We start from the raw sequence: 24,038 nt of genomic DNA on the forward strand, positions 1-24,038 counted from the left end.
ATTTCTATTGGAATTATTCATTATTTATCGTGCTGAGCAATGTCAGCTCAGATTTATCCGAGAGCCAGATGCGGTCATCAAAAGAGCCACATCTGGCTCTAGAGCCATAGGTTCCCTACCCCTGGGTTAGAGGGTCCGCCCTGAGATCGGTAAGTCGTGAGTTCAAACCCCGGCCGAGTGATATCTGTCAGGGTTTCCCCTGACAGTTTGTCTATGTTTTAGTTTTTTCCTCTGCATTTGTCTGTTTCCTCTGTGTTTAGTATTTCCTGTCCTTAGTTCCTGTCTAGTGCTCTTATTTTGGTTCAGCTTCCTATTTGTCTCCCTGTGTTTTCACTCAGCTAAGGCTGATTGGCATCTGGTCACACCTGATGTCAATCGGCCAGCTCCTATTTTACCTGCTTTGTTCCTCCAGTCAGTGCTGGATCATTGTATTGTTATTCGGACTTGTATTGTCGTTGCCACACATCACTCTTGTCGTGCTACCTGTCGTGTCGTTTTGATACAGATACTACCTGTCATGCTACAAGTTGCGTTCTCTCAATGATGCATTGCGTAAGGGACACAGCGTAAAGGTAAGAAAAGATTTATTTGTGACTACAAAAACAGACTCGGAACAAAAAGACTTGCACATAGGCACTATAAACAAAACCAACTGAACTAGCATGGGAGCTAGAAAGAACAAAAAGCGCTAGCATGTGAACTAGGTACAAACGAACTAAATAGCATGGACGCTAATCGAGATCAAAAAGATAATTACCACAATGCGGGATAGCGACGTCACCTGTTGCGTTAAAAGCAAATTACACTGCGAGGCAGAACGAACCAAAAGGGTAGGCTTATATAAAGAGATAATCAAAAATCAGGTGCGCGTGACAAACAGAAGGCAGGTGACACTAAATGGGTAACTATGACAACGGAACAAAACGGGAAGTGCCACCAGGAACTACGGACGTCAAATATCAGGATGTGATATACAAACATAACAAAAACAGAACATGACATGATCCAAGTCGTGGATCATGACAATATATATATATATATATATATATATATATATATATATATATATAATACAATAAATAAATATATATATATAGCTAGAATTCACTGAAAGTCAAGTATTTTATATATATATATATATATATATATATATATATATATATATATATATATATATGTATATGTACACATATATATATGTACATATATATATATATATATATATATATATATATATATATATATATATATTCTCCTATGTCCCACTCTCCCTTGTGGAGGGGGTCCGGTCCGATCCGGTGGCCATGTACTGCTTGCCTGTGTATCGGCTGGGGACATCTCTGCGCTGCTGATCCGCCTCCGCTTGGGATGGTTTCCTGCTGGCTCCGCTGTGAACGGGACTCTCGCTGCTGTGTTGGATCCGCTTTGGACTGGACTCTCGCGACTGTGTTGGATCCATTATGGATTGAACTTTCACAGTATCATGTTAGACCCGCTCGACATCCATTGCTTTCCTCCTCTCCAAGGTTCTCATAGTCACCAACGTCCCACTGGGTCATTATTGTCACCGATGTCCCACTGGGTGTGAGTTTTCCTTGCCCTTATGTGGGCCTACCGAGGATGTCGTAGTGGTTTGTGCAGCCCTTTGAGACACTAGTGATTTAGGGCTATATAAGTAAACATTGATTGATTGATTGAGATATATATATATATATATAAGAAATACTTGACTTGGTGAATTCTAGCTGTAAATATACTCCTCCCCTCTCAACCACACCCCCAACCACGCCCCTGTTCCACCCCCGACCACGCCCCCCACCTCCCGAAATCGGAGGTCTCAAGGTTGGCAAGTATGCACGAGGGCCATGCTGACCCCCGGTCTAATGTATTCCCCAGGTTTTTCCCCCCACCTCGGGATAAAAAGGGCAAGGCGACATTAAATGCTCTCTAAATTCCTGGAAGACAAAAGCCGAGGCGTGAGTTACGGCGACAAGGACCAGGGTTCTGTCGGGAGAACGGCGCTTGTGTGCCCGAGAGCTGCTCCTGGTTGCCAAGACGGCACGCTGAGCACACATTGGTCACATGGAGGGCTCAGATGGAAGGCTCTGATAAGGCTTAGCTCATCACCAGCATCCAGCTCTCCCTCCTCCTCCCCGCCCTGATCTACTACTTCCCTCCTTTGTCTCCTCGCTCCCCTTTTGTGGGCAGCCCAGCTCGCGGCCCATCTGGCGCTGACTCACGGGGGCCCACGCTCCTGGGGAGAGATCGATAGTGACAAACATGGCTCCTATATTAAACAGATTAGATTCTGGCTGCACAATCTCCACGAGGCTGGTTGGGTAGCGTCGCATTGTCGCGGGGTGTTGACGCCGGGCAAATGTTTGGTGGGCTGTAAATGTCCAGACTGTAGCGCTCGTCCCTCATATGGTGTGTTTGTGTGTGTTCAAGTGGAAGGTCAGAACCTGGCAACCGACAACGTGACAGTGGTGGAGGGCGAGACGGCCACCATCAGCTGCAGGGTGAGGAATAACGACGATTCGGTCATCCAGCTGCTCAACCCCAACCGGCAGACCATCTACTTCAGGGATGTCAGACGTAAGTCAAACGGTTTTTTACCAACATCGTCTCGAGAGGCCATGGTGTTCGGGTCTGTGGCCGAAAAATGACAGAATTAATTCATTTTTCAAACTGAGACTCACTGACTTTGGCTCATTTTCTGTGAAGAACATAGATCTGAATACATATTTAATGAGCACACACCATACACCCCCTCCCCACACATTTCTATTACATATAAGATGTCCGGGCAACTCCAACTACCATATATAGAAGGATATAGAATGGATCTGACGATCATTTAAAAAGGCTAGGGGACCTGTTTTTATGTCCCCATACCGTCAGAAATCATCTAAAGGTGTGTAAACAGAGCGATGTCCCCATTAAGTCAGCATTGCCAGAACACACACACACACACACACACACACACACACACACACACACACACACACATCAGGCCTAGACAGGAGGAGGACAGATTGTATGTACACAGAACATCAGAGGGTGAATTGTGCGAGAAAATGAGAGCAGACAGTGTTGACAAACAACATTGCCGAAACCAAAAGAAGAATCCCTGTGGAATGTAGAAACTGGCAGAGAAGTTTTCCGTGCAACGTTCATATCGTTGTTACTCAGCCAGCGTTTGTGGGTCTGATGGACCCGTCCTATTTTTGTGGCTTTTGATGCCTTACCATCAAACAGGTTTATGTTAAAATACTGAACAAATGTTTACCTCTTCCCAACAGACTAATGTTCAGTATTTTAACAAAAACGTGTTTAATGGTGAGGCATTAAAAGCCACAAAATGCAACGGGTCCATCATACCCACAAACGCTGGCTGAGTAACAACAATAGGAGGTCCCTTAAAGGTGTAACTAGAGCGATGTTCCCATTAAGTAAGCATTGCCAGAACACACACACACACACACACACACACATCAGGCCTAGACAGGAGGAGGACAGAGTGTAGGTACACAGAACATCAGAGGGTGAATTGTGCGAGAAAATGAGAGCAGACAGTGTTGACAAACAATATTGCAGCCTTGTGTAGAAACTGCAGGTGCAGAAACACAAAAGAAACATCCCTGTGGGATGCAGAAACTGGCAGAGGAATTTTCCATGTAACGTTCATATTGCTGTTACTCAGTCTGCGTTTGTGGGTCTGATGGACCTGTCGCTTTTTGTGGCTTTTAATGCCTCACCATCAAACACGTTTATGTTAAAATACTAAACAGATGTTTACATTATCCCAATAGACATCTGTTAAGTATTTTAACATAAACATGTTTGATGGTGAGGCATTAAAAGCCACAAAATGCAATGGGTCCATCAGACCCACAAACGCTGGCTAAGTAACAATAATATGAACGTAGATGTTTAGTGTGATTAGGTAAACATCTGTTCAGTATTGTAACATAAAAGTGTTTTGTTGAGGAGGCATTAAAAGCCACAAAAATGCGACAGGTCCATCATTGTTTATTGTCATGCCATGTTCGGGTGTACATCATTGCTCCACAGTAAGTTTTTGCTGTCGTCCAGCATTCTGTTTCGGTTAACTTTGCAGCCAATTCTGTTTTAGTTTCGTTCTGCATAGCCTTCCCTAAGCTTCAATGCCTTTTCTTAGGGGCACTCACCTTTTGTTTATTTTTGGTTTAAGCATTGGACACCTTTTTTTACCTGCACACTGCCTTCCGCTGTTGTCTGCATATTGTGATCACAACATAGTAATTAGCTACCTGCTGCTACCTACTGATATGAAAGAGTATTACACGGTTACTTTGCCGAGCTCTAGACAGCACCGACACTCAACAACGGCACATTATTTGCAGACTATAATTACAGGTTTGCAAAAAAAAATGTGGTATTGTTATTGTAGGCGAAAACTATTTATAGTGGTGCCATGGTCACAGTAAGCTAACTGACTTGTTGCTTCTATATTTACATCATACGCTGGTGAGCTGCTGTATCGCCTCAGAGCTTGTGAAAGTTTATTTTACATCATAAATAATGCCTCTCACCTGGATAATAGAAGAATGAGGACATAATCCAACAAGTTGGTCAACCGTGGCGTTCAAAAGGCTCACCGGACGTTTGTACTGACTGAGGAAACTGTCTCATTTTAATGTTGACACGACCATCGCGATCATTTTATAGAATGCGTTGTGTCTTTCTCCCTGGTCTCATGGTTCAGTCATCTGTAAGGACAAGAATTCCCTGAATCAAATCGTTAAGGTGTCAGGTAAATCAGGGTGTCAAAGTCATTTTAGCTCAGGGGCCACATGTGGGCCGGACATTTATGTCATGTGTTAACAATAACCTCTAAAGGTCTTAGTGGCCACATGTGTGGACAGCACCTTTTAGCTCCTATTTCCAAAATTGTGTACACTACTGAATTGGGGTCTTATGGCCACTTATGTGGACACTCTCCTATTTCCAAAATTGTGTACACTACTGAATTGGGGTCTTATGGCCACTTATGTGGACACTTATACTGCCATCTGGTGGTGTCAGGAGAGTATAAAATACAATGGAATTTGGAGAAAAAGTGTCAAAAAAAAAGAATTAGCATGTCACTAAATATAAAGTACACTTTTGTGTACATATGGACTAAGTACATCATATCGAAAGATGATTCTTAGTTTTTATTCGAATTAGGGTCTGATAAGCCCAAATAGCTAAGAGAAATTAAAAAAGCATGTAAACAAACAGCTTGGGCCTTAAGAGGTTAAAATCAAGGCATTAAAACCAAAAAATAAGGACAACTTCAGATTGTTTTTATATGTCTCACATTCTGAAAATATTAGAATAAAAAATCCAGAAAAGAATACCGGCAGCGGTAGAGTTTAGATCCATGAAGGAAAGAAGAAAGTGAATGAATGTCCATCCATCCATCCATTTTCTACCGCTTGTTCCCTTTTGGGGTCGCGGGGGGCGCTGGCGCCTATCTCAGCTACAATCGTGCGTAAGGCGGGGTACACCCTGGACAAGTCGCCACCTCATCGCAGGGCCAACACAGATAGACAGACAACATTCACACTCACATTCACACACTAGGGCCAATGTTTTTAACTGAATACATTTACATATGCATAAAAATGCAGTTTTTTGTATTATTTTTTAATAAATGAATGTTTATGACAACCTTTTTCCGAAACACAACATAGAATGTGAGTTTTAGCAGGATAATGCATACATTTATCAATTCTTTTCAAAACCGATACAAAAAAAATGGGACCCCATTTTTATGACTTGATACAATAATGCTGATGATTCCTGACACTTCATTTTACACACTTTAACATTCTAAAGTATTTTTTGGTGACATATAAATAATATTGTACCGTGGCCTTATTACCGAGATAATAGTGAGATTTGATCCCGTTACATTCCGAGTCGGACTACAATGGCGGACTCGTGCAAATGTCTTCGGGAAAAAACTACCATATACGGAGATATCCACTACAATGGCGGACTCGTGCAAATGTCTTGGGTGAAACTACCATATATGAAGATAAAACTACCATATATGGAGATAAAATTACCATATATGGAGATATCCACTACAATGGCAGACTTGTGCAAATGTTTTCGGGTAAAACTACCATATATGGAGATAAAACTACCATATATGGAGATAAAACTACCATATATGGAGATATCCACTACAATGGCGGACTCGTACAAATGTCTTGGGTAAAACTACCATATATGGAGATAAAACTACCATATATGGAGATAAAACTACCATATATGGAGATAAAACTACCATATATGGAGATATCCACTACAATGGCGGACTTGTGCAAATGTCTCCGGGTAAAACTACCATATATGGAGATAAAACTACCATATATGGAGATAAAATTACCATATATGGAGATATCCACTACAATGGCGGACTCGTGCAAATGTCTTGGGTAAAACTACCATATATGGAGATAAAACTACCATATATGGAGATAAAACTACCATATATGGAGATAAAACTAGCATATATGGAGATATCCACTACAATGGCGGACTCGTGCAAATGTCTTGGGTAAAACTACCATATATGGAGATAAAACTACCATATATGGAGATAAAACTACCATATATGGAGACAAAACTACCATATATGGAGAGAAAACTACCATATATGGAGATATCCACTACAATGCCGGACTCGTGCAAATGTCTTGGGTAAAACTGCCATATATGGAGATAAAACTACCATATATGGAGATAAAACTACCATATATGGAGATAAAACTACCATATATGGAGATATCCACTACAATGGCGGACTCGTGCAAATGTCTTGGGTAAAACTACCATATATGGAGATAAAACTACCATTTATGGAGATAAAACTACCATATATGGAGATATCCACTACAATGGCAGACTCGTGCAAATGTCTTCAGGTAAAACTACCATATATGGAGATAAAACTACCATATATGGAGATAAAACTACCATATATGGAGATATCCACTACAATGGTGGACTCGTGCAAATGTCTTGGGTAAAACTACCATATATGGAGATAAAATTACCATTTATGGAGATATCCACTACAATGGCGGACTCGTGAAAATGTCTTGGTAAAACTACGATATATGGAGATAAAACTACCATATATGGAGATAAAACTACCATATATGGAGATATCCACTACAATGGCGGACTCGTGCAAATGTCTTCAGGTAAAACTACCATATATGGAGATAAAACTACCATATATGGAGATAAAACTACCATATATGGAGATATCCACTACAATGGCGGACTCGTGCAAATGTCTTGGGTAAAAACTACCATATATGGAGATAAAACTACCATATATGGAGATAAAACTACCATATATGGAGATATCCACTACAATGGCGGACTCGTGCAAATGTCTTCAGGTAAAACTACCATATATGGAGATAAAACTACCATATATGGAGATAAAACTACCATATATGGAGATATCCACTACAATGGCGGACTCGTGCAAATGTCTTGGGTAAAACTACCATATATGGAGATAAAACTACCATATATGGAGATAAAACTACCATATATGGAGATATCCACAACAATGGCGGACTCGTGCAAATGTCTTGGGTAAAACTACCATATATGGAGATAAAACTACCATATATGGAGATAAAACTACCATATATGGAGATATCCACTACAATGGCGGACTCGTGCAAATGTCTTCAGGTAAAACTACCATATATGGAGATAAAACTACCATATATGGAGATAAAACTACCATATATGGAGATATCCACTACAATGGCGGACTCGTGCAAATGTCTTGGGTAAAACTACCATATATGGAGATAAAACTACCATATATGGAGATAAAACTACCATATATGGAGATATCCACTACAATGGCGAACTCGTGCAAATGTCTTGGGTAAAACTACCATATATGGAGATAAAACTACCATATATGGAGATATCCACTAACATCACAATGGGGCAAAATGTCATAAATTGGGCAAATTCCAAGCAGCCAGTCTGGAGGAAGTATGAAGGAAGGCAAGACTGTTTTATACGTATCTTTGCCATGCCTACATCGTTTATTTTCATATTTCCGGACCCCATTTTTGAAAAGTTCCCAGTGCCAACACTGATGGAGTATAGGTGCGTGCAAAACAGCAGCAGGTGGCTGTGGCCTGCGGGCCGGTTCTAATACCAATCACATATCACCCCGGGGAGCATTAATCATTCATTCGCGGCCCAGATCCAGCCCGCGGGCCTTGACTTTGACACCCCTGCTCTACAACAATCAGGTAGTGAGGATAGCTTCCTCCGTTTTAACTGATGTATCTCACTACCTATACAGCCATTTTCAGCTTCTCCCATCTGGACGGATGTTGTTGGTTTTTTTTTAGTCCCAAGAGGCAAAACAAAAGGGTACACGTGTAGTTTTGTCCCAGCTGCCACCACAGAACTAAGTAAGCCGTAGTACCTATTTGTGCCTATATCTAATTAACTGCAATGTATTCTTTTATTATGGTGTTTTATTCTGGCCTGTCCCAAATCTTATCTGATTGGGATTTTATATGTTTTGTCTTTTTTATGGGGACTTGGAGTACATGTACTATGTTGTGATCTTGCCAATGTTTAGCGTAGCGGGGGATATTGTAGCGTCCCGGAAGAGTGAGTGTTGAAAGGGGTTCTGGGTATTTGTTCTGTGTGTTTACGTTGTGTTACGTTGCATATGTTCTCCCGAAATGTGTTTGTCATTCTTGTTTGGTGTGGGTTCACAGTGTGGCGCATATTTGTAACAGTGTTAAAGTTGTTTTTACGGTCACCCTCAGTGTGCCCTGTATGGCTGTTGACCAAGTATCCCTTTAAGGTTTATTGGCGCTCTGTACTTCTCCCTACGTCCAGCGTCTTCTCGCCGTCATCTTTGTTGTAGCGGTGTAGCGTGCAAGGACGGGAGTGGAAGAACTGTCAAATGATGACGCTAACTGTTTTAATGTCATTCCGACTTTACTTCAATCAATAACGGAGCAGCATCTCCTCATCCGTGGCTCACTAGTGTAACAACAACAAGGACGGAAATGTGTCCCGTGAAAAAACGTCCGACCGAAACTTTCTAATAACTAAAGATCCTTGGGTGATTATTGTATACTCACTACACCGGTATGTTTTAGCGCTTTCATGGCGACTTTACTGACAGATATAAGTAAGAACTTTACACTACTTTATATTAGAAATGCCAACAGCGGAGGAGGAATGTCCCATAACAAAAAGAAGCTTATGGACTACCCGTCTCCACGGACTACAAAGGCGGAAGCGCGCAAATTTTCAGGACTTATACAGATCCCAAATACAGACCAGAAGGTAGGAAAAGTTACTTTTGCATAATATTGCGAACAATAATAAATACTACTACTAAAAATAATTCTCCTTTGTTTATGCATTGACAATCCATGAAGTGGTGTGGCTTCATAGCTTACCAAAGTTGTATGAAAACATTTTGATACATTTTTGAGCGCCGTTTGTAATGTTGTATATCTTTAATGTAATCTAACATGTTGGTGTTGTTTACTTCAGTCTCATATCGCCTTCACAGTCTGCACGTATCTCTTATGTTTGACTGCCATCTACTGGCCACACTTATCTTAACACCGTGCACCAAATAAAGATCATTCCCTTCCATTTGATTCCTCGTGGGGATCATGTTAGAAAATAATTGAGTAGAACTGAATACTGTAAAATAATCATTTGAAGTGTACTGTCCCCTGAGAGGATGTAGCGCACTTAAAATGCGAGGAGTGTACCTGGGAGTATGTGTAAAAGTCATCATTATACATTGAAATAAAGCCCTGCATGTAGCAGCACAAGAATGAAGTGGCGGCCGTAGTCAACCCTCGTCCTAATGGGTCATTAGTCAAAGCCGATGCCTCCTCATTACCTTTTAAAGAAAGGTTACACGGTCTCTTAAGCAATTAATCTGGCATATTTCTACTTCTATAAATACATTATTTGTCCATAATGGTTCCCGTAAGAAAGGTGGCCACTTTTGGATTTGAAGTCTGTGCTCTTACTGCTCAATGTTTCATTTTAGAGAGTGAATCGAAAAGAGAACTTTTTTTTTTTTTTTTAAGAGAACTATTAACATTTTCTACGAAATTGCCATTAGTAAAAAAAAAAAAAATCTATATATATATAATAAATAAAAACAACAACAAATGAAACACGGGGTTGTCAAACTTGTTTTCATTGAGGGCCGCTTCCATCCATCCATCCATTTTCTACCGCTTATTCCCTTTCGGGGTCGCGGGGGGCGCTGGCGCCTATCTCAGCTACAATCGGGCGGAAGGCAGGGTACACCCTGGACAAGTCGCCACCCTCATCGCAGGGCCAACACAGATAGACAGACAACATTCACACTCACATTCACACACTAGGGACAATTTAGTGTTGCCAATCAACCTATCCCCAGGTGCATGTCTTTGGAAGTGGGAGGAAGCCGGAGTACCCCGGAGGGAACCCACGCATTCACGGGGAGAACATGCAAACTCCACACAGAAAGATCCCGAGCCTGGATTTGAACCCAGGACTGCAGGAACTTTGTATTGTGAGGCAGACGCACTAACCCCTCTCCCACCGTAGTGCCATCCATCCATTTTCTACCGCTTATTCCCTTTCGTAGTCGCGGGGGGCGCTGGCGCCTATCTCAGCTACAATCGGGCGGAAGGCAGGGTACACCCTGGACAAGTCGCCACCTCATCGCAGGGCCAACACAGATAGACAGACAACATTTACACTCGCATTCACACACTAGGGACAATTTAGTGTTGCCAATCAACGCCAATCAACCTATCCCCAGGTGCATGTCTTTGGAAGTGGGAGGAAGCCGGAGTACTTGGAGGGAACCCACGCATTCACGGGGAGAACATGCAAACTCCACACAGAAAGATCCCGAGCCTGGATTTGAACCCAGGACTGCAGGAACTTTGTATTGTGAGGCAGACGCACTAACCCCTCTTCCACGTGACGCCCTTGGGGCGCTTGTAACTGTAAATATACTCTATGACAGGGGTCACCAACGCGGTGCCTGTAAGGACCAGATGAGTCGCCCGCTGGCCTTGTCACGCCAAATTTCTTCTCCCTACAACCCCCCCCCCAATTTACTTCCGGGGTCATGATTAATACAGATGTTTTGTTAACGCTATATTATAAAAATATAACGCTTTGGGCTTCACGGTGGCAGAGGGGTTAGTGCGTCAGCCTCACAATACGAAGCTCCTGCAGTCCTGGGTTCAAATCCCAGGCTCGGGATCTTTCTGTGTGGAGTTTGCATGTTCTCCCCGTGAATGCGTGGGTTCCCTCCAGGTACTCCGGCTTCCTCCCACTTCCAAAGACATGCACCTGGGGATAGGTTGATTGGCAACACTAAATGGTCCCTAGTGTGTGAATGTGAGTGTGAATGTTGTCTGTCTATCTGTGTTGGCCCTGCGATGAGGTGGCGACTTGTCCAGGGTGTACCCTGCCTTCCGCCCGATTGTAGCTGAGATAGGCGCCAGCGCCCCCCGTGACCCCGAAAGGGAATAAGCGGTAGAAAATGGATGGATGGATGGATAACGCTATATTATAAAAATACAGACGTTTTGTCAACGCTATATTGTAAAAAAAATTAAAAAACAATTTACAAACACAAGCTATGGGATGACATAAGAGGAAACGTGACCCCGGAAATAAATGTGTCATCCCAAAGCTTGTGTTTGTAAATTTTTTTTTTAATTTTTGTTATAATGTAGCGTTAACGAAACATCTGTATTTTTATAATATAGCGTGAACAAAAGGTCTGTATTAATCATGACCCCGTAAGTAAACGGGGGGGGGGGGGGGGGGGGGGTGTAGGGGGGAAGAAATTTGGCATGACAGCCTGTTCTAAAAATAGCTCAAATAGCAGCACTTACCAGTGAGCTGCCTCTATTTTTTTAATTGTATTTATTTACTAGCAAGCTGGTCTCGCTTTGCTCGACATTTTTAATTCTAAGAGAGACAAAACTCAAATAGAATTTGAGAAGCCAAGAAAATATTTTAAAGACTTGGTCTTTACTTCATTTATTTTTTTACTTTGCTTCTTATAACTTTCCGAAAGACAATTTTAGAGAAAAAAATACAACCTTAAAAATGATTTTAGGATTTTTAACACATATACCTTTTTACCTTTTAAATTCGTTCCTCTTCTTTCGTGACAATTTAAATCAATCTTCAAGTATTTTTTATTGTAAAGAATAATAAATACATTTTAATTGAATTCTTCATTTTAGCTTCTGTTTTTTCGATGAAGAATATTTGTGAAATATTTCTTTAAACTTATTATGATTAAAATTTAAAAAGATTATTCCGGCGAATCTAGAAAATCTGTAGAATCAAATTTAAATCTTATTTCAAAGTCTTTTGAATTTATTTTTAAAAAAAAAGTTCTGGAAAATCTAAAAGAAATAATGATTTGTTTTTGTTAGAAATATAGCTTGGTCCAATTTGTTATATATTCTAACAAAGTGCAGATTGGATTTTAACCTATTTAAAACATGTCATCAAAATTCTAAAATTAATCTTAATCAGGAAAAATTACTAATGATGTTCCATAAATTGTTTTTTTAATTTTTTCAAAAAGATTCAAATTTGCCAGTTTTTGTCATTTTTTTCGGTTGAATTTTGAATTTTAAAGAGTCGAAATTGAAATTAAACTATGTTTCAAAATTTAATTTTCATTTTTTTCATGTTTTTGTCCTCTTTTAAACCGTTCAATTAAGTGTTTTTTTCATCATTTATTCCCTACAAAAAACTTTCCGTAAAAGGAAAAAAATTTACCCATTTTTTTTTTATATATATAGATTTATTTATTAAAGGTAAATTGAGCAAATTGGCTATTTCTGGCCATTTATTGAAGTGTGTATCAAACTGGTAGCCCTTCGCATTAATCAGTACCCAAGAAGTAGCTCTTGGTTTCAAAAAGGTTGGTGACCCCTGCACTAGAGAAACGCACTATATAACTATCATTCACTTCCCAACAGTAGCAAACAGAGATATATATATATACAAAGTTATTGCAAAATATACTTTTTTAATTGCAGCATGTGTGCCATGTTGAAGGCTTATGTCGCAGCAGGAAGTATAACCGCGGGGGGGCGAGGAGTGGGGGGGGGGGGGGGGTGGGTATGTAAACACAGCTCATGCAGTGAATTAGTCCAGTTTGAGCACATTATTTTTGTACTACTTTCACATTCTTAAAAAGAACACAACTTTCCACCCTAACTCTGAAAGTAGACGATATAGTTTGTGTCTTTGCGACGGATTTTATATCCGACTTCCTGCCGACTTTGCCCTGACCTTGCTCGACATGTCGAAGTAAACAAACCCCCGGCCCAGTCATACCAAAGACTATAGAAAAAATGGGAACCATTACCTCCTGGCTTGGTATTCTGCATCAAGGGATGGAACCAAAAATGATTCCCGGGCGTGGGCCACCGTTGCTGCTCACTGCTTCCCTCACCTCCCAGGGGGGGATCAAAGGTGATGGGTCAAATGCAGAGAATAATTTCGCCACACCTAGTGTGTGTGTGTGTGTGTGAGCCTATCATTGGTACTTTAGTGTGAGAGTCCAGTCCAGAGTGGATCCAACATAACAGTGAGAGCTCAGTCCATAGTGGATCCAACATAACAGTGAAAGTCCAGTCCATAGTGGATCCAACATAATAGAGTCCAGTTCATATTGGATCTAAAATAATAGTGAGAGTCCAGTCCATAGTGGATCTAACTTACTATTGAGAGTCCAGTCCATAGTGGATCTAACTTAATAATGAGAGTCCAGTCCATAGTGGATCTAACTTAATAATGAGAGTCCAGTCCAGAGTGGATCCAACATAACAATGAGAGTCCAGTCCATAGTGGATCCAACATAACAGTGAAAGTCCAGTTCATAGTGGATCCAACATAATAGAGTCCAGTTCATATTGGATCTAACGTAATAGTGAGAGTCCAGTCCATAGTGGATCTAACTTACTATTGAGAGTCCAGTCCATAGTGGATCTAACTTAATAATGAGAGTCCAGTCCATAGTGGATCTAACTTAATAATGAGAGTCCAGTCCAGAGTGGATCCAACATAACAGTGAGAGCTCAGTCCATAGTGGATCCAACATAATAGTGAAAGTCCAGTTCATAGTGGATCCAACATAATAGAGTCCAGTCCATAGTGGATCTAACATAATAGTGAGAGTCCAGTCCATAGTGGATCTAACTTACTATCGAAAGTCCAGTCCATAGTGGATCTAACTTAATATTGAGAGTCCAGTCCATAGTGGATCTAACATAATAGTGAGAGTCCAATCCATATTGGATCTAACATAATAGTGTGAGAGTCCAGTCCATAGTGGATCTAATATAATAGTAAGAGTCCAGTCCATAGTGGATCTAACATAATATTGTGAGTGTCCAGTCCATAGTGGATCTAACATAATAGTGAGAGTCCAGTCCATAGTGGATCTAACATAATAGTGTGAGAGTACAGTCCATAGTGGATCCAACATAATAGTGAGAGTCCAGTCCATAGTGGATCTAACATAATAGTGAGAGTCCAGTCCATAGTGGATCTAACATAATAGTGAGAGTCCAGTCCATAGTGGATCTAACATAATAGTGTGAGAGTCCAGTCCATAGTGGATCAAACATAATAGTGACAGTCCAGTCCATAGTGGATCTAACTTAATATTGAGAGTCCAGTCCATAGTGGATCTAACTTAATAGTAAGAGTCCAATCCATAGTGCATCTAACGTAATAGTGAGAGTCCAGTCCATAGTGGATCTAACTTACTATTGAGAGTCCAGTCCATAGTGGATCTAACTTAATAATGAGAGTCCAGTTCATAGTGGATCTAACTTAATAATGAGAGTCCAGTCCAGAGTGGATCCAACATAACAGTGAGAGCTCAGTCCATAGTGGATCCAACATAATAGTGAAAGTCCAGTTCATAGTGGATCCAACATAATAGAGTCCAGTCCATAGTGGATCTAACATAATAGTGAGAGTCCAGTCCATAGTGGATCTAACTTACTATCGAGAGTCCAGTCCATAGTGGATCTAACTTAATATTGAGAGTCCAGTCCATAGTGGATCTAACATAATAGTGAGAGTCCAATCCATATTGGATCTAACATAATAGTGTGAGAGTCCAGTCCATAGTGGATCTAATATAATAGTAAGAGTCCAGTCCATAGTGGATCTAACATAATATTGTGAGTGTCCAGTCCATAGTGGATCTAACATAATAGTGAGAGTCCAGTCCATAGTGGATCTAACATAATAGTGTGAGAGTACAGTCCATAGTGGATCCAACATAATAGTGAGAGTCCAGTCCATAGTGGATCTAACATAATAGTGTGAGAGTACAGTCCATAGTGGATCCAACATAATAGTGAGAGTCCAGTCCATAGTGGATCTAACATAATAGTGAGAGTCCAGTCCATAGTGGATCTAACATAATAGTGAGAGTCCAGTCCATAGTGGATCTAACATAATAGTGTGAGAGTCCAGTCCATAGTGGATCAAACATAATAGTGAGAGTCCAGTCCATAGTGGATCTAACATAATAGTGAGAGTCCAATCCATATTGGATCTAACATAATAGTGTGAGAGTCCAGTCCATAGTGGATCTAATATAATAGTAAGAGTCCAGTCCATAGTGGATCTAACATAATAGTGTGAGAGTACAGTCCATAGTGGATCTAACATAATAGTGAGAGTCCAGTCCATAGTGGATCTAACATAATAGTGTGAGAGTACAGTCCATAGTGGATCCAACATAATAGTGAGAGTCCAGTCCATAGTGGATCTAACATAATAGTGAGAGTCCAGTCCATAGTGGATCTAACATAATAGTGAGAGTCCAGTCCATAGTGGATCTAACATAATAGTGTGAGAGTCCAGTCCATAGTGGATCAAACATAATAGTGACAGTCCAGTCCATAGTGGATCTAACTTAATATTGAGAGTCCAGTCCATAGTGGATCTAACTTAATAGTAAGAGTCCAATCCATAGTGCATCTAACTTAATAGTGAGAGTCCAGTCCATAGTGGATCTAACGTAATATTGTGAGGGTCCAGTCCATAGTGGATCCAACATAATAGTGAGAGTCCAGTCCATAGTGGATCTAACGTAATATTGTGAGAGTCCAGTCCATAGTGGATCTAACATAATAGTGAGAGTCAAATCGATAGTGGATCTAACATAATAGTGAGAGTCAACTCGATAGTGGATCCAACAAAATAGTGAGAGTCAGTCCATAGTGGATCCAACTTAATAGTGAGAGTCCAGTCCATAGTGGACCTAACATAACATTGTGAGAGTCCAGTCCATTGTGCCATCCATCCATCTTATTCCGCTTATTCGAGGCCGGTTCCCGGGGGCAGCAGCCTAAGCAGGTAAGCCCATACTTTCCTCTCCCCAGCCACTTCGTCCTGCTCTTCCCGGGGATCCCAAGGCGTTCCCAGGCCAACCGGGAACACCTCCCTAGGGAGGCATTCTGTTGGCATCCTGACCAGATGCCCGAACCACCTCATCTGGCTCCTCTCCATGTGGAGGAGCAGCGGCTTTACTTTGAGTTCCTCCCGGATGGCAGAGCTTCTCACCCTATCTCTAAGGGAGAGACCCACCACCCGGCGGAGGAAACTCATTTACCCGTGATCTTGTCCTTTCGGTCAGAACCCAAAGCTCATGACCATAGGTGAGGATGGGAACGTAGATCTACCGGTAAATTGAGAGCTTTGCCTTCCGGCTCAGCTCCTTCTTCACCACGACGGATCGATACAGCGTCCGCATTACTGAAGACGCCGCACCGATCCGCCTGTCGATCTCACCATCCACTCTTCCCTCACTCGTGAACAAGACTAATATATCGTGGCACAAATATATACTTTCAGCCACCACACAAGCAGCTAAAAGGATGCCACGCCCGCCTTCTTTCCGTCGTTTGCGTGCAAACGTGATTCCATCTGTCCTTGACGTTTGCCACTTTAGCACAAGTCATTAAGCTCAGGAAGCGGCGAGATTAATATGAGATAATTCTCCGCCGGCGCCATAATGGGAATACTTTTGTGTCCTTGTCACTGTTCGATTTTTACGATAATCTCTTAGATTAGGATATTGAACGTTATGATTATGCATGAGCATATGGGCCGCCGCGTCTACGTTTCACTTTTCGCGTCTCACTTCTTTCACTTGTTTTGTGTCTGGGATGCGAGCCAGCCTTCAAGGTGATGGAGAACGTTTCAGTCTGCCTCGCATCCCAGCTGTTGGTTTCACAAGTTGTGTAAGGGAGAGAACCGGGGGAGGACTTTGAGAGCGCTTCTTTGTCGCAGTTGAACACACGACGGAAAACAACACGACGGAAAACAACAGATAGATAAATCTCACACTTCCCCGTGGCGCTTGTGTGTTTAATTTGGTGACACTGCCAGTGAGAGATCAGGCAGTGGGCACTCGACATCATTTATATACAAACCAGTTTCCATATGAGTTGGGAAATTGTGTTGGATGTAAATATAAACGAATTCAATCATTTTCAACCCATATTCAGTTGAATGCACTACAAAGACAACATATTTGATGTTCAAACTCATAAACTTGCCAAAGTAGTTGGGAAAGGGCATGTTCACCACTGTGTTACATCACCTTTTCTTTTAACAACATTCAATAAACGTTTGGGAACTGAGGAAACTAATTGTTGAAGCTTTGAAAGTGGAATTCTTTCCCATTCTTGTTTTATGTAGAGCATGGGTGTCAAACTCTCCAAATCTGGCCCGCCGTGTAATTTAATTTGGCCCCTTGAGGCAATATCAATTTAGCATTAGAGCTGGCCCGCCGGTGTTATACAGCGTCGGTGCCGCTGTAACACCGCATTCACCGCTAATACTCATACTTGCCAACCCTCCTAATTTTCCCGGTAGACTCCCAAAGTTCAGTGCCCCTCCCGAAAACCTCCCGGGGCAACCATTCTCCTGAATTTCTACCGATTTCCAACCAGACAACAATATTGGGGGCGTGCATTTAAGGCACTGCCTTTAGCGTTCTCTACAACCTGTCGTCACGTCCGCTTTTCCTCCATACTAACAGAGTGTCACATATTTGTGGCTTTTACACACACACACACACACACACACACACACACACACACACACACACACACACACACACACACACACACACACACAAGGCATACTTGGTCAACAGCCATACAGGTCACACTGAGGGTGGCCGTATAAACAACTTTAGCACTGTTACAAATACGCGCCACACTGTGAACCCACACCAAACAAGAATGACAAACACATTTTGGGTGAACACCCGCACCGTAACACAACAGAACAAATACCCAGAAAACCCCTTGCAGCACGAACTCTTCCGGGAAACTTCCAGCAAACTGACCAATAATTAACGGTATAGCTCGGTTGGTAGAGTGGCCGTGCCAGCAACTTGGTGGCTGCAGGTTCGATTCCCACTTCCGCCATCCTAGTCACTACCGTTGTGTCCTTGGGCAAGACACTTTACCCACCTGCTCCCAGTGCCACCCACACTGGTTTAAATGTAACTTAGATATTGGGTTTCACTATGTAAAGCGCTTTGAGTCACTAGAGAAAAGCGCTATATAAATATAATTCACTTCACTTCACTTCACTTCATGCATTTTCTCTTGCTACTTCAAGGCTTGAATGTTCGGTTCATTCATTATTGTTATTTTATTTTCAATTTATTATTAGCCTGTGGAAAAAAAATTGATATTTACCTCAAAAGATTGCAAATAGAAAAAAAGGCGATACATTTTTATTTCAATTTTATTTGATATGCCATTGATATTTGTTTTAATTATTATTATTATTATTTAAAACTGGATTTTGCATGTCACTAAAGTTATATAAGCCTTGCTTGTTCAATATTTAATGCAAAACTTGTTTGGGTCCCTATTAAAAGGTTAATTTGTTCAACCTTGGCCGCGGCTTTGTTTCGTTTAAAATTTTGGCCCACTCTGTATTTGAGTTTGACAACCCTGATGTAGAGCTTCAGTCGTTCAACAGTCCGGGGTCTCCGCTGTCGTATTTACGCTTCATAATGCGCCACACATTTTCCATGGAGACAGGTCTGGACTGCAGGCGGGCCAGGAAAGTACCCGCACTCTTTTTTTTACAAAACCACGCTGTTGTAACGTGCTGAATGTGGCTTGGCATTGTCATGCTGAAATAAGCAGGGGCGTCCATGAAAAAGACAGCGCTTAGATGGCAGCATATGTTGTTCCAAAACCTGTATGTACCTTTCAGCATTAATGGTGCCTTCACAGATGTGTAAGTTACCCATGCCTTGGGCACTAATGCACCCCCATACCATCACAGATGCTGGCTTTTGAAATTTGTGTCGATAACAGTCTGGATGGTTCGCTTCCACTTTGGTCCGGATGAAACAATGTCGAATATTTCCATGTGGACTCGTCAGACCACAGAACACTTTTCCACTTTGCATCAGTCCATCTTAGATGATCTCGGGCTCAGAGAAACCGGTGGCATTTCTGGATGTTGTTGATAAATGGCTTTTGCTTTGCATAGTAGAGCTTTAACCCCCTCGCCCCCACCCTCCCCCCCCCCCCCCCCCTGCAATACAGAGTAGCGACAAACTTTATTTAGTGACAGTGGTTTTCTGAAGTGTTCCTGAGCCCATGTGGTGATATCCTTAAGAGATTGATGTCGGTTTTTGATACAGTGCCGCCTGAGGGATCGAAGGTCACGGTCATTCAATGTTGGTTTCCGGCCATGCCGCTTACGTGGAGTGATTTCTCCAGATTCTCTGAACCTTTTGACGATGATATGGACCGTAAATGTTGAAATCCCTAAATTTCTTGCAATTGCACTCTGAGAAGCGTTGTTCTTAAACTGTTTGACTATTTGCTCACGCAGTTGTGGACAAAGTGGTGTACCTCGCCCCATCCTTTCTTGTGAAAGACTGAGCATTTTTTGGGAAGCTGCTTTTATACCAATCATGGCACCCACTTGTTCCCAATTAGCCTGCACGCCTGTGGGATGTTCCAAATAAGTGTTTGATGAGCATTCGTCAACTTTATCAGTATTTATTGCCACCTTTCCCAACTTCTTTGTCATGTATTGCTGGCATCAAAATTCTAAAGTTAATGATTATTTGCAAAAAAAATATATGTTTATCAGTTTGAACATCAAATATGTTGTCTTTGTAGCATATTCAACTGAATATGGGTTGAAAATTATTTGCAAATCATTGTATTCTGTTTATATTTACATCTAACACAATTTCCCAACTCATATGGAAACGGGGTTTGTACGTTTATTTATTAAAACAAGAAGGTGGGAGGGGCCTATCCCCAGGTGCATGTCTTTGGAGGTGGGAGGGGCCTATCCCCAGGTGCATGTCTTTGGAGGTGGCAGGGGCCTATCCCCAGGTGTATGTCTTTGGAGGTTGGAGGGGCCTATCCCCAGGTGCATGTCTTTGGAGGTGGGAGGGGCCTATCCCCAGGCGCATGTCTTTGGAGGTGGGAGGGGCCTATCCCCAGGTGCATGTCTTTGGAGGTGGGAGGGGCCTATCCCCAGGTGCATGTCTTTGGAGGTGGCAGGGGCCTATCCCCAGGTGCATGTCTTTGGAGGTGGCAGGGGCCTATCCCCAGGTGCATGTCTTTGGAGGTGGGAGGGGCCTATCCCCAGGCGCATGTCTTTGGAGGTGGGAGGGGCCTATCCCCAGGCGCATGTCTTTGGAGGTGGGAGGGGCCTATCCCCAGGTGCATGTCTTTGGAGGTGGGAGGGGCCTATCCCCAGGCGCATGTCTTTGGAGGTGGGAGGAAGCCGGAGTACCCGGAGGGAACCCACGCAGTCACGGGGAGAACATGCAAACTCACACAGAAAGATCCCGAGCCTGGGATTTAACTCAGGACTATTCAGGACTTTCGTATTGTGAGGTAGATGCACTAACCATTTTTTGCCAACCAGTAATGATAGTCTGCAAATTGTGTGTTGTTTTTGAGTAGTCGGTACAGAGTAACCGTGTAATACTCTTCCATATCAGTAGGTGGCAGCCGGTAGCTAATTGATTTGTAGATGTTGGATACGGCGGGAGGCAGGGTACAGGTAAAAAATGCTAAAACCAAAAATAAACAATAGGCGAGTGCCACTAAGAAAAGGCATTGAAGCTTAGGGAAGGCTATGCAGAACGAAAATAAAACTGAAATGGCTACAAAGTAAACGACAACAGAATGCTGGAAGACTGCAAAGACTTACTGTGGAGCAAAGACGGCGTCCACAATGTACATCCAAACATGACATGACAATCAACAATGTCCCCACAGAGAAGGAGAAAAAACAACTTGATTGATTATTCTTGATTGCTAAAACAAAGTCGACGCGGGAAATATCGCACAAATATCGTCCTTTGTGTTCTTTGATGTTTGCCTCTTACATGTGAGAGGGATGTGTACTATTGCTATGAGTTGTTGTTGTTTTTTTTTTCCTTGGCCTCAGTCTGGACCCCCTTTCCAGGGCCAGGCTTAGACCGATTTTTTGTATTATATTTTATTTTAATATTCTATTTTTTTCTCCCATCCCCCCCCCTTTGTTTACCTGTATCTCACCTTTTTTGTAAGGTTTGCTGGAAGCCCGCAGACACGTCAGCCATTCTGTTCTGTCTCCCTGTAAAGTTTGTCTGTTCTTAAATGGGATTGTGCCAAAAATTTTAATTTTCCTGAAGGGAATAAATAAAGTACTATCTAATCTAATGATGTCATGCATGACTAAAACAAGGGGTTTAGTTGTTTAATTGTTCATGGGCAGTACTTTCAGTACTGATCAATTGCTGTATGGCAGTGTTTTTCAACCACTGTGCCGCAGCACACTAGTGTGCCGAGAGATACAGTCTGGTGTGCCGTGGGAGATTATCTAATTTCACCTACTTGGGTTAAAAATATTTTTTGCGGACCAGTAATTATAGTCTGCAAATTATGTGTTGTTGTTGAGTGTCGGTGTTGTCGAGAGCTCGGCAACACCGACTGTAATACTGTAATACTCTTCCATATCAGTAGGTGGCAGCCGGTAGCTAATTGCTTTGTAGATGTCGGTGAGAGCATGCAGGTAAAAAGCTATGTAATGCTTAAACCAAAATAGACAAAAGGTGAGTGCCCTTAAGAAAAGGCATTGAAGCTTAGGGAAGGCTATGCAGAACAAAACTAAAATTGATTTGGCTACAAAGTCAACAAATACAGAATAATGGACGACAGCAAAAACTTGCTCTGGCGCGAAAACGGCGTCCACAATGTACATCCAAACATGACATGACAATCAACTATGTCCCCACAAAGAAGGATAAAAACAACTGAAATTATTCTTGATCGCTAAAACAAAGTCGATCCGGGAAATATCGCACAAAGGAAGACATGAAACCGCTACAGGAAAATACCCAAAAAAAGAAAAAAAGCCACCAAAATAGGAGCGCAAGACAAGAAGTAAAACACTACACACAAGAAAATTGTAAAAAAAAAAAAAAAGGTCCAAATAAGTCAGGGTGTGATGTGACAGGTGGTGACAGTACACCTACTTTGAGACAAGAGCTATAGTCATGCATGCTTGGTTATGCTTTAAAGTCAATCAATCAATCAATCAATGTTTATTTATATAGCCCCAAATCACAAACGTCTCAAAGGACTACACAAATCATTACGACTACAACATCCTCGGAAGAACCCACAAAAGGGCAAGGAAAACTCACACCCAGTGGGCAGGGAGAATTCACATCCAGTGGGACGCCAGTGACAATGCTGACTATGAGAAACCTTGGAGAGGACCTCAGATGTGGGCAACCCCCCCCCACTAGGGGACCGAAAGCAATGGATGTCGAGCGGGTCTAACATGATACTGTGAAAGTTCAATCCATAGTGGCTCCAACACAGCCGCGAGAGTTCAGTTCAAGCGGATCCAAGACAGCAGCGAGAGTCCCGTCCACAGGAAACCATCTCAAGCGGAGGCGGATCAGCAGCGTAGAGATGTCCCCAACCGATAGAGGCGAGCGGTCCATCCTGGGTCCCGACGAGCGGTCCATCCTGGGTCTCGACTCTGGACAGCCAGTACTTCATCCATGGTCATCGGACCGGACCCCCTCCACAAGGGAGGGGGGGACATAGGAGAAAGAAAAGGAGCGGCAGATCAACTGGTCTGAAAAGGAGGTATATTTAAAGGCTAGAGTATACAGATGAGTTTTAAGGTGAGACTTAAAAGTCATATCCAACAATTGCGACAACCACTTTTTACTGTCAACTGAGTTTTGTTTTCTAAAGATTCCTGCTGGTGGTGTGCTTCTGCATTTTTTCAACGCAAAAAATGTGCCTTGACTCAAAAAAGGTTGAAAAACACTGCTCTGAATAAGCATCCAAACAAGGACATTGATCAGGTCGATGCACATGTCAGGGCTAAGATGAGTGAGGAGACTGTCAAATTTGGCTTTCAAACACACCAGGACTTTGGATAAAACTGTTACAGGTTTCAAGCTAATAAATGATGTGCATTCGAGTAAAACATTTTAAAAAATGCTAATTCTGTATGACATTCAGACAGTAAAAATGCATTTGTGCAAACAGGTTATTTTACTGTGATTAATTGCACATAATCGAATTAAAAAAGTGGAGTTATTCCGATTGGAAAAAAATGTATTTACCTTAACAAATGGTAATATACAAACCCTGCTTCCATATGAGTTGAAAAACTGTGTTAGATGTAAAAATAAACGGAATACAATGATTTGCAAATCATTTTCAACCCATATTCAGTTGAATATGCTACAAAGACAACATATTTAATGTTCAAACTGATAAACATTTTTTTTTGCAAATAATCATTAACTTTAAAATTTGATGCCAGCAACACGTGACAAAGAAGTTGGGAAAGGTGGCAATAAATACTGATAAAGTTGAGGAATG

At 41.9% G+C, this 24,038-nt stretch overlaps 1 protein-coding gene across 3 annotated transcripts in view; it reads left to right on the forward strand.

Annotated features, from left to right (window-relative positions):
• cadm1b (cell adhesion molecule 1b) overlaps positions 1–24,038 on the forward strand; it is a 687,646-nt gene that overhangs the window by 435,810 nt on the left and 227,798 nt on the right. For all 3 annotated transcript variants that reach the window (XM_061878075.1, XM_061878076.1, XM_061878077.1), the window contains one exon: positions 2,449–2,595. In XM_061878075.1, coding sequence (XP_061734059.1) covers positions 2,449–2,595 — 147 coding nt within the window. The remainder of the gene's footprint in view (positions 1–2,448; positions 2,596–24,038) is intronic.

This window comes from Nerophis ophidion, linkage group LG18 (genome assembly GCF_033978795.1).
Source record: "Nerophis ophidion isolate RoL-2023_Sa linkage group LG18, RoL_Noph_v1.0, whole genome shotgun sequence".
In the NCBI taxonomy this organism is placed as follows: Eukaryota; Metazoa; Chordata; class Actinopteri; order Syngnathiformes; family Syngnathidae; genus Nerophis; species Nerophis ophidion.